The 12,223-nt window shown below is 55.1% G+C and overlaps 1 protein-coding gene across 5 annotated transcripts in view; it reads right to left on the bottom strand.

The window, feature by feature from the left end:
- SEMA4G (semaphorin 4G) overlaps positions 1-12,223 on the bottom strand; it is a 99,025-nt gene that overhangs the window by 39,607 nt on the left and 47,195 nt on the right. For all 5 annotated transcript variants that reach the window (XR_005583049.1, XR_005583046.1, XR_005583048.1 and 2 more), the window contains exon 2: positions 11,956-12,181. Coding sequence is in view for 1 of the 5 variants with exons in the window: in XM_039482457.1 (XP_039338391.1) it covers positions 11,956-12,076 (121 nt within the window). In the remaining 4 variants the exon portion in view is untranslated. The remainder of the gene's footprint in view (positions 1-11,955; positions 12,182-12,223) is intronic.

A 12,223-nucleotide genomic window follows, 5' to 3' on the forward strand; every position in this document is an offset into this window, starting at 1 on the left:
TTGTTTACAGAACCTCCGATTGCGCTAGTCCCTCATTGATAGAAAGGGCCCTGCTTTCCATCCAGCCTTCTGCGCAGCACAGCTGAACGCCGTGGGAAAAGTCAGAAGCAGCTGTGAGGCCTGTGCCAGGGAAGCACATATAGACCTACCCTACAGGGAAGTCCAGGAATATTATTCCTCATGTGTTGCATTCTCTCGCTCACTCTTCCTTGAATCTGTGCTAGGGCAGCTGTATTTCCAGTGCCTGAGGCGCACGCAGCCCCCTCCCGCCCATAACCCAGATTCTGATCTGGTACAAATTTACCGCAGCGTCGCTCAATTCTGACTTCAATTCATTTACTCTGGATTTATCCCAGCGTCTCCCGGACCAGAATTTATGAATCGACCCCCTCTGCATTTAACACGGGATACGTTACGTAAAGTGGGTCACATCTGCAGCACAAGCCGTGGCGTCCAGATGTTCATCTAAACCTGGTCCCCAGGGGAGGCTGCCTGATGGGGTCATGGCTTGTTAACACACTGAGCTGCGTCACAGGGGGACTCCTGGCCGAACACAGGGCTGGAAAGCCACTTCCCCTCCGACTGCAGCTGCCAACCTCCCCTTGGGCTTCCCACCTGAAACAAGCCATCCAGCAAACCTAGAGAGCAGAGGTGACGGGGGCCAGCCCAGGTGGGGAGCTGTGGGGCTGCAAGGGGCTGTTTTTAGAGACTGCTACGGTCAACCCTCAGCACAGGGGCTTCAGCTAGGGTGACCAGATGTCCCGATTTTATAGGGACAGTCCTGATATTTAGGGCTTTTTTTATATGGGCTCCTATTACCCCCCACCCCCTGTCCCGATTTTTCACACTTGCTATCTGGTCACCCTAGCTTCAGCTGATGCTGGTGAGCAGCGAGGGCCAGCTCCGAAGGGCCGGGTCGAGAAAGCTGGTGGCTACAAGATGGAGCCATCCCCGGAGGGAGGAAGTGGGGCAAACCCTTCAGGGAGGCAGGAAGGGGGTGGGGCGCAGAAGCCCCTGACCCTCAAGAAACACCTACACTGTTTTTACCTGAATGAGGGCGACTGTAACTTTTCACACCCTCTCTCCAACCTCTCCATCCTCCTCCTCAAAGGAAACCCGCGCAGCACCTTCTAAAGACCAGCCGGGGAGCTCAGGCCTGTTCCACATTTCAAATGCGACAGTGGCCCAGCTGCGGTGCTGAGTAGAGACGCTCCCTACGCCAACGGGGTTGGGGGGGGGTCTGTCCCAGCAGCCTAGGTCACCCACCGCCCCGAGAGGAGGGAGCCGGGGCGACGGAACAATTCTTCTGTTGGCCTAGTGCTGTCCGCACGGGGACTTAGGTCGGCTTAATTGCTTCGCTCAGGGGGGTGGATTTTCACACCCCTGAGCGCCATGGCTGGGTCGATGGAATTTTCTAGGGCAGACCAGTCCTTAAATTCATAACTCTGCCAGGCCCCAAAAGCCGGGGACTCAGTGGAGACCCTGGTTTCCTGGCTCATCACAACAACCCGTAACTCACTAACTCTCCTTTGTCCCGTGGCGGCAGAAGGGTTATCCGCCCACTTCTCTCTGAATGGTCTCTTGCAACTCCTCGTGCGTCCAGGGCACGTCTACACTACAAGCTATGTTAGGTCGTTTAACAGCCGCCGCAGTAATTCTTTCGCTGGCTCATGTCCACACTACCCTCCTTCTGTCCACACCAGGAGCGCTTCCACCCACTGAAGAGGGGCAGTGCGGGCGGCTGAGAGCCGGAGCTCGGCTCTGCACGGCTCCCTGCTGGGAGCCCAGCTGACCCCTGGGACTTCGTGCCTTCCTGCTCCCAGCCAGGAGCGAGCAGGGGGAGCCGCCTGGGGCTACTCGCCTTGGTGGGGAGATCCTGGAGGGCAGGTGGGGGCGCCATGCGCTCATCACACGGTTCCTTGCGAGGCAGGGCTAGGAATCAGAGCGGAGCGCTAGTCCCAGCTCTTACAGACTCGCTGGTGAACTTTGAGTCACACCCCATCTCTGTGCCTCCCTTCACCCGTCTCCCCGATGGGACACTGCTGCTCAACTCAGCACGTGTGAGCCACGGATCCGTTGGGGGGAGGCGCTATGCTCTGTGTGCGGTTACAGAATTCACTTCAACAGTGAAGCATCAGGAATGTCGGCGGTGCCGGGGGAGAGCTGGCCCCGCCCAGCAGCGACACCGCACTGGGGCATGGGCCTGCGATGGAAGATTCCCAACGGGCGCGCGCGGCTGTCACACGAGCATCCAGAAGCTGCAAGGAGAAGGACACTGAAAAGCAGGGAGAGCAGAGATCTGACTAGTCCCGGGGGATCCCTCCTGGCGGAAGAGGTGGATTCCCGGGAACCTTAGAAGAACAAACAAGACGGAGCAGAGAAGCCCTAGCACCAAAAGAGAGAGTTGTGAGATGAGAGGAACCAGGCCAAGATGACCCGTTATTGTTTCAAGGCCCTCGTTACACCATTCCCAAGCCTAGAGCGCAGGCTCAGCTCCCTCGTAACGCATGGTGCATCTCGCTGGGCCGTGGGCCGCACCCACAGTGCTCCTGGAATGGTCCCCATGCTCCTGCCTGACGACCCAGCTCCTTCAGGAGCCACCCCCTCTGCCCAGATCTCGGGTTCCCCGCACCCAGAGGGCATGGAAGGAAGTACTCACTCCACACCCACTACAGAGAAAAACCCCAGACAGGGACCAATACGGGTCTGGATTTCTCTCCTCCCCAGTGACCATGTCCCCGATCCCCAGGATTTCTGCTTCAAGAGAGATTATGCAGATTCCAGACGGTCTGAAGATGCCTGGGTGGCCAAGAGGCCATGAACGCACAAATTCACAGTAATGGGCTATTCCAACATCTAGCCAGGTCCCTGTTTGGGGGTAAGGAGCTGCCCCGGTACAAAGCTGCCCACCAGGATCCCGCCATGAAACGCCACCAAGCCTGTGTGGAGCCATTTCACTTTTGTGCTCTGATTCGGGGAGTGGTTCTAGGATTCCAAAGATCACCAGGGATGGAACCAAATCATGTCAGATGAGGTGGCTTCAGCCCTGCCCTGCCCTGTTCCCCTCTCCGTGTGGCCCCTGCAGCTGTCAGAAAGAGAGGGCAGAGACAGGGAGATCAAAACACCCCAACACAAGCAGTTTCCGGGGAGCGTGTGATCTCCAGCTGTTTATATCCTGCAGGTACATGTTCTGTACAAGCACTGCTATTCACAGGCCTTCGATTGACACAGGGGCACACACCCGTGGTTTGCAGATTTGCATCTTAAAACGCTGAATGTTCTGAAGAAGTGTGAAGAATATTTTAGCACCCCCTGTAGTCTCTTTCCCCCCCCAGTGTGTGCATGCAAGGCGCACACAGGGTGTGTGTGGGAGGAATCACACACACACACACACACGTCTAGGGGCTGGACCGGCTCCGTTCTCAGCGGTTCACCAAGCCAGTCCTTTATTTTAGAAGTTAACATCTTGTCTCCAGCGCTCAGGTCACACACACAAAAAAGCCTTAAAAAATGGGAACGGAAGCAGGGACGCCAGCTGGAGCGTGCAGCACCGGCTGGTGCAGCGAGAGGAGGTGTCAGCGCGCAGCACCGAGGTGTCAGTGTTACTGGCGTTTGTCTCCCGGCTCTGTTTCGCTGCTGGGGAGAGCATGCAGGGGAGGAGGCGAGTGGCCGGGGCAGGAAGATCTAGGTGCAGTCTCATGGTGTGGGAACAAACCATCACTTTCCTCCCCCACCCCTGCGTGGCTCCTGTGCCCAGGGCAAAGCCTATTCAAACCAACCGGGCAAGCAGAAGGGCCGTGTTCAACCCCCCTGGAATTCTGATCGCGCCGGCGGTGTGTGGCCAGAGCTACAAGTGGGAAGCGTGCGCTGGGATTAGCTGCTACCACGGGGTCTGCATTTCATGGAGTGCCAAATTCAGCCAAGCTAGTGCTGTGAGAGGCAGCGTAGCCTAGTGGCTCGACCACTGGACCGAGACCTGCATTTCCAATCCCAGCTTTGCTACTGAGCTGCTGCGTGATCCCGAGTGGGCAAGTCACATCCCCTCCCCTTGTCTTAAAGCCAACTGGCAAAGGGGCTCCAGGAATATCCGGATCCTGGTCTGTACACTCTGGTGGGGCCTCGACTGCACTAAAAAGTGACCCCAAAACACAGGCCCCCCGCACACTTCCCGGGGAAGGAAATGTCCTTCTTTTGTCAATTGCTCTGGGGGCGTGGCCAGTACAGAGATCTCTAAACAGCCTAGGGTGACCGCACAGAAAGTGTGAAAAATCGGGACAGAGGGTGGGGGTAATAGGCACCTATATAAGAAAAAGCCCCAAATATCTGGGCTATCCCTAGAAAATTGGAACATCTGGTCACCCTAAGGCAGCCTGACCCAGCAAAGGAAAACCTCACTGGGAGGGCGGGGTGGATTGAGAGCCACGTACAGAGACGAACGATCCAAACAGAGCGGGGACGCCTGGAACAATCTTTCAGATGCGAGGCGAGCGCCCCAGAATCCGCTCGCCCATTCGTGCCCACACCCACCTGTCTGCTCGAAGCCTAGGCGATGGAGGTGACTGTCGAATAATAAGAATTCCTAGCTCTTATAGCGCTGTTCCTCTTCAGATCTCAAAGCGCTTTACAAAGGAGGTCGGGAGCATTATCCCCATTTCACAGATGGGGAAACCGAGGCACAGAGCGGTGCAGTGACTTGCCAGCGATTACCCAGCAGGCCAATGGCAGAGCCAGGAATAGTACCCAGGTCTCCTGAGTCCCAGGGCCCTCCCCACTAGGCTATACTGCTCATTGCTAGCTGTGAACATAACACACACAGGCAGGAACACCCCCCCACAGCTCCAAAGAGCCACGGCGAATCCCAAACACTGCCCACGGCTGCAAGCTTGCGCCCAGATCATGAAAGCACGACACAGGCTCTGCTGGGCTGACAGGCCTGCGCTAAGTGGATTTTAATCACCTGGTGTGCTGGGCTTATTTGAAAAGCCTCCAGAGCTCCATTTAAACACTATTAATTGCCAATCTATGCGTGTGACGCGCCCGCACTGTCTCCGTGCCATGGAGGGACGCTCTCCCAGCCGCTAGAGAAACCACCCACAGCCACTTCGCTTCCTCGTCTGGGACCCGCCAGGCAGAACCCACACAAGCTGACAGTCATTCTCCAGCGAAAAAGGAAAACCGTCTCGTTTCTCTCCTCCCACCCTGGGCCCCCATCTGCCTTTGCAAACCCATGCTGGGCGATCCAGGGCACATCACGGCTGCAGAGTTAAGCGGCAGCCCAGCTCACGGAGCGGGTCCTGAACCTCGTGGGGTGGGTGGGGGGTGGGAGGGGAGAGGAGAATCAACTAGACTAGATTAGTGAGGAACATACTAAAACTCAGCTAGCTGGAAAGAAACAACACACAGACAACCTTGGGCCACCACTATTATCATAGACTCATAGAATATCAGAGTTGGAAGAGACCTCAGGAGGTATCTAGTCCCACCCCCTGCCCAAAGCAGGACCAATTCCCAACTAAATCACCCCAGCCAGGGCTTTGTCAAGCCTGACCTTAAACACATCTAAGGAAGGAGATTCCACCACCTCCCTAGATAACCCATTCCAGTGCTTCACCACCCTCCTAGTGAAATAGTGTTTCCTAATATCCAACCTAAACCTCCCCCACTGCAACTTGAGACCATTACTCCTTGTTCTGTCATCTGCCACCACTGAGAACAGTCTAGATCCATCCTCTTTGGAACCCTCCTTCAGGTAGTTGAAAGCAGCTATCAAATCCCCCCTCATTCTTCTCTTCTGCAGACTAAACAATCCCAGTTCCCTCAGCCTCTCCTCATAAGTCATGTGCCCCAGCCCCCTAATCATTTCCGTTGCCCTCCGCTGGACTCTCCAATTTGCCCACATCCCTTTTGTAGTGGGGGGCCCAAAACTGGACACAATACTCCAGGTGTGGCCTCATCAGTGCCGAATAGAGGGGAATAATCACTTCCCTCTATCTGCTGGCAATGCTCCTACTAATGCAGCCCAATATGCTGTTGGCCTTCTTGGCAACAAGGGCACACTGCTGACTCTCATCCTGCTTCTCGTCCACTGTAACCCCCAGGTCCTTTTCTGCAGAACTGCTGCTTAGCCACTCGGTCCCCAGCCTGTAGCAGTGCATGGGATTCTTCCGTCCTAAGTGCAGGACTCTGCACTTGTCCTTGTTGAACCTCATCAGGTTTCTTTTGGCCCAGTCCTCTAATTTGTCTAGGTCCCTCTGTATCCTATCCCTACCCTCCAGCGTATCTACCACTCCTCCAACGTCGCCAGCTGATTCCGCACGTCGAAGCATGAGCCTCTCCTGCCAGGGGCAAGAGACACAGGTCCGTCAGCTCAGGGCCTCTATGGACATGTCTACGCGGCAGCTGGATGCTGCGATTCCTCGCATGCGCTCTGCCTGAGCCAGCACGCTAAAAAGCAGCAGCGTGGGTGTTGCAGCATGGGCAGCGGGTTCCAATCACGTTCCCATCAGCCCGAGCTCGGGTAGCTAGCCTGAGCCGGCGCCCGCTGCTGCAAGGGCGCCCCGGCTGCTGTGAGCGGAGCGGAGCTGGTGCGAGTCTGTCTGCCCGGGCTGGGAGTCGCCGTGTGGAAGTGCCCTCAGCGCGTGGAGGAACAAAGGCACCCTGCTAGCGTGCGCAGCGGGGCCAGAGTCGGGGATGCTGTTGGACCCTGGGCCTAGGGTTGCCAACTTTGTAGTATTGAAAAACTGGACGCTCCAGGCAGGAATGCCAGAACCTGCCATAGGTGCCGACTCCGTGGGTGATCCGGGGCTGGAGCACCCAGAGAGAAAAATTAGCAGGTGCTCCGCACCCACCGGCAGCTAAGCTCCCCCATCACGCCGCGTCCCTGCTCCTCCTCCTCCCTCCCAGCATGTCCTGCCGCCTAACAGCTGTTTGGCGGCACGTAGGACTTTCCAGGATGTGGGGGGAGGAGCGGGGAGGCGGTGCACTCAGGGGAGGAGGCGGAGAAGAGGCAGGGCAGGGGCGGGGATTGGGGAAGGGGTGGAATGGGGTGGGGAGGCGGGGACTTTGGGGAAGGGGTGGAATGGGGTGGGGCAAGGGCCGTACAGGGGCGGGGGCGGGCCGAGCACCCACCGGACAGAGGGGAAGTCAGCACCTATGGAACCTGGCTGCCCCGCCCCTTCCCAATAGGCCCCTCCCCTGCCCCGCTTCTTCCCTGAGGCCCTGCTTTCCCGAGGCCCCATCCCTGCCCCGCCTCTTCCCCCAAGGACCCACCCGCCGTTCACTCCTCTTCCCCCTCCCCCCATCGCTTGCTGCTTTTCCTCCACCCTCACCCCCACCCCAGGGACTCGCCTGCAGAGCCGGGGCTGGGAGCTGCAGCTGACTAACGCAGGTCAGAGGCCGCCCCAGCTGAGTAGGGGATGGCGCAGGTGACGACTGGGCACCTCTCCTGCCCAGTACCCAGACTTTGGGTGCCTGGTCAGTAGATCTGACTGGACATTGTCAGGTCCCTTTTTCGAGCGGGCTTTCCAGTCACCCGGCAACCCTACCCGGGCCATCTTAGCAACGTTTCTGGCATTTCATTTCCTAGGATTTCTTTTCAAAGGTAGGACTGCAGGTAGCCCCCAGGTTTCTCACTCTTTGGGGTGCACGGGCTTTTCACCAGCTCTCCTGGATGTCCTGGGCTTTGGCCAGGAAGGACTCTTCTGCGTGCAGCAGTGAAGTGTTATCTCCCCACCGAGTCACGCCAGCTGTCCCAGCAGCAGCTCAACCCAGGCAGGCAAAGCGTGCTGATGTCCTAAGTGGGAGGGAGCTGGTTCAGGCTCTGCTCAAAAGCTCCACCGATACCCACTGAGCATGAACCGAAATTATTCTTCACCCCTGCACGTTCTCGCGCCCCGCCATCATCTAGCGAACAACGTGCTCCTGCAGGGCAGAGCCCAGCCCACTCTGGCTGAAGCCTTGCTAAGAAATAATGCATTCAGATTTTCTTTTCTTAAAAGCAGCACCAGAAGGGAGCCCTCCCCCGACCCGCAACTTCCCCTCCTGCAGGAAGAGGTGAAGGATTTTAGTCTGTAGTGGTTTAGGCTCTGATACCATCTTGGGCTATTCCTTCCTTTCCCTCTCTGTGCCTCATTTTCCTCATCAATAAACTTTTGGCAACTTTTAAACCTCCCCCGTAACAGAGGCTCCCCGAAGAAAAACAAAAAACAGCGAGAGGGCCAAAAACCCACCCCCATAGCTAAAGAGAGGAAAAGAGGCGGTAAGAGGCCAAAAGACATCCTTTCAAAACGGGAAGTCAGGTCCTCCTGAGGAAAATAGAAAGGATCCGAAACTCTGGCAAGTCAAGTGTAAACGTATAACCAGGCAGGCTCAAAAAGAACAGAAGAGCAACGAGCACATTTTTTAAAATACATCTGAAGCAAGAAGCCGGCCAAACAATCATTAGGCCCACTGCATAATCCAGCTGCCCAAGAAGCACTCAGGGAAGACAAAGCCGTTGCAGAGAAGCCAAATGAATTCTCTGCATTGGTCTTGACGGCTGAGGATAGGAGGGAGATTCCCGTACCTGAGCCCTTCTTTTTTGGTGACAAATCTGAACAACTGTCCCAGACTGAGGTGTCAACAAAGGAGATTTTGGAACAAATTGGTATTACTGTGACATTTATGTCACCGGGACCAGATGGGATTCACCCCCGAGTTCTGAAGGAACTCTACTATGAAACTGCAGAACTACTAACGGGGGTACGTAACCTATTGCTTAAATCAGCCTCTGTATCAGATAACTGGAGGGTAACTAATGTAACACTGATTTTTAAAAAAGGCTCAAGAGGTGATCCTGGCAATTACAGGCCAGTGAGCCTAACTTCAGTACCAGGCACATTGGCTGAAACTATAGTAAAGAACAGAATTCTCACTCACACAGACGAACACAATATGCTGGGGACGAGCCAACACAGCTTTTGTAAAGGGAACTCACACCTCACCAATTCACTGGAATTCTTTGAGGGGGTCGACAAGCATGTGGACAAGGGGGATCCAGTGGATATAGTGTGCTTGGACTTTCAGAACTCTTTTGACAAGGTCCCTCACCAAAGGCTTTTAAGCAACGTAAGCAGTGATGGGATAAAAAGGAAGGTCCTCTCATGGATCAGTAACTGGTTAAAAGACAGAAGACAAAGGTAATGGAGAGAGGTAAATAGCAGGGTCCCACAGGGATCTGTCCTGGGATCTGTACTGTTCGACATATTCATACATGATCTGGAAAAAGCGGTAAACGGTGAAGTGGGAAAGTTTGCAGACAACACAAAATTACTCAAAATAGTTAAGTCCAAAGTTGACTGGGAAGAGTCACAAAAGGACCTCACAAAACTGGGCAACAAAATGGCAGATGAAATTCAACATTGATAAATGCAGAATAATGCACATTGGAAAACATAATCCTAACTAGACATACAAGGTGATGGGGTCTAAATTAGCTGTTACCACTCAAGAAAGATTGTGGAGTCACTGTGGATAGTTCTATAAAAACATCCACTCAATGTGCAGCCGCAGTCAAAAAAGCGATCAGACTGTTAGAAACCACTAGGAAAGGGATAGATAATAAAACAGAAAATATCAAATTGCCACTATATAAATCCATGGTGCGCCCACAGCTTGGATACTGCGTGCAGATGTTGTCACCCACTCTCAACAAAGGTATGTGAGAATTGGAAAAGGTGCAGAGAAGGGCAACATAAACAATTGGGGGATGGAACAGCTTCTGTCTTAGGAGAGATTAATAAGACTGTGACTGTTCAGCTTGGAAGAGAGACTAAGGGAGGATATGACAGAAGTCTATAAAGCATGACTGGTGTGGAGAAAGTGAATAAGGAAGTGTTATTTACCCCTTCACATAACACACAAACTAGGGGTCACCCAATAAAACTAACAGGCAACAAATTTAAAACAAACACAAGGCAGTATTTCTTCACACAATGTCCAGTCAACCTGTGGAACTCCTTGCCAGGGGATGTGGTGAGGCCAAAACTATAACTGGGTTCAAAAAAGAACTAGATAAATTTATGGAGGACAGGTCCATTAATGGCTATTAGCCAGGCTGGGCAGGGATGGTGTCCCTGGCCTCTGTTTGCCAGAAGCTGGGAATGGGCGACAGGGGATAGATCATGTGATGATTCCCTGTTCTGTTCATTCCCTCTGGGGCACGTGGCACTGGCCATGGTCGGAGGACAGGGTGCTGGGCTGGATCGACCTTTGGTCTGACCCAGTCTGGCCGTTCTTATGTAAAATGGAACAATGACACCGCACTGCTTCGTGGCTAAGGGTTTATAAGGAGCTCTCTGGTTTTCAAAGCAGTCACGCCCTCAGCAGTAGATGTGTGAAGAAGCTGGGACCAACCTCCTGGCGCCAAGCCCTGAACTAACCCCGCTATCCCACATGATGCTCATGGGACATCTACTCATCTCAAATGTGAACTTTTAACCAAGTTCTCGCCTTCTCCTGAGCATTCTGCAGGGATATTTCAGCCAACACTTTTGCCGTTGCAAAGAAATTGCTGCAGTTACATGAAAGTTTTATTTTTCTATGAGAACTGAATTCTCCTTGCTCCATCAGCCTTTAAGCGAATGCTGTGCAACCATTAGTTAATTAATCGACCCTCTCATCATCCCTGTGAGGTAGAGGCTCTTGCCTTGGCTTCACTTCCAAACTGTCTAGAAGTATTTAGCGGCATCTCAGGTGAGATGTCACCAAGCCAGCCCGCAGGGCAAAGGCCAAGCCGCCTTCTGTCTATCAAAGACAAGTGCAAGACTCCCACTCCTTTCCGACAGTGCAACCAGGAGTCAGTCCACGGGCCGGGGAAGATGATGCAGGAGGCTGGAGAAACAAGGCCCGCCAAGAAAGCCATGCCATGGCAGGCCTGGAACAACCTATCTGACCACCCTCCAGCCCACCACAGGCGGAATTCACCCCTAGGCAGAGACAAGGCTCATGCACCACCTTATGAGCTGAATTGGGGTTTACGTGGGATGGTGTGTGGACCCAGGCTGGCCCCCTCTGCAGAGGAGACAAAATCCTCCCTTCCAGGCCCCGGGAAGGAAGCAGGTAGGGATGTCAGTCTAATGCAATTGCTCTGGGAAGCTCTAGCATCCGGGGGCTGAGCGGAGGCAGCCAGGAACAACAGGCCTCGCCAAAGAGCCTTCGTGTTCGAGGAGCTGCGGCCGTATGTCCTTGTGCCTCAGGAGCCTGGGAAAGCGGAGATGCTGATGTCATCGGACATGCAGATGCTGTCGTGCTGACAGCTCCAATCTGGCATGTAGCAATCGGCAGCAGCTCCCAGACAGCACGCAGGGCAGGCTGATGGCTCTCCCAGCCGGTTCCCCCTCCCCCACCTCCCATCCCTCCGTCACAGCCGAAACACAAGGGGACCAGAGGGGAGGGGGAATCACCAGCCTCATCCCCAGGGAGCCATCGGAGAGCGGAGGAGGGGGCACACCGCGAGCTCACCAGACCCCATTTCTTGTGCACACCGGGGCTTTGCACAGTGCTCGCTGCAGGAGCTAAGCACAGATCTAAGGATCTCTGCCCAGGACCCAGGGCCGGCTCCAGGCACCAGCTGAGCAAGCAGGTGCTTGGGGCGGCCAGGGGGAAGGGGCGGCACGTCTGGCTCTTTGGCAGCAGGTCCCTCGGTCCCTCTCGGAGGGAAGGACCTGCCGCCGAATTGCCGCCGAAGGAAAAAGTGGTGCGGTGGAGCTGCCACCGATCCCGATCGCGGGGGTTTGGGGTTTTCTTTTGCCGCTTGGGGTGGCAAAAACCCTGGCGCCAGCCCTGCCAGGACCTTCCACTCCCCATAGCCAGGCGGCCTTCACATCCGCCCGGCCATGCCCCAATTATGCACTGCGTCCGGCTGCTCTCACAAAACCTACAACTCTCCGGGGCAGGGGTAACACCGAGCTTCCTTACCATTATAGGCGATCGTCGTCCTTGGGGTCGCGTCCAAGTCGACAGCGGATCGTCGAGAGGGGTAGCCCGTTGTTGCGGTCGCCAACAGGACCAACAGGTAACAGGTCATACGTCTTCTCATCTTCCCAGGTGACCGAGCTCGTTGCTCTGCCAACACAAACTCTTTGCTCACTGGAGATCGCCCCACCGGCTCCTGCGTGTCTCACGGCAAACCACGACCGTGCTCCTGAAATACAGAGCGGAAGCTGAGGAACGGAACATGCTGATC

This window comes from Mauremys reevesii, linkage group 7 (genome assembly GCF_016161935.1).
Source record: "Mauremys reevesii isolate NIE-2019 linkage group 7, ASM1616193v1, whole genome shotgun sequence".
NCBI classification, from domain to species: domain Eukaryota; kingdom Metazoa; phylum Chordata; order Testudines; family Geoemydidae; genus Mauremys; species Mauremys reevesii.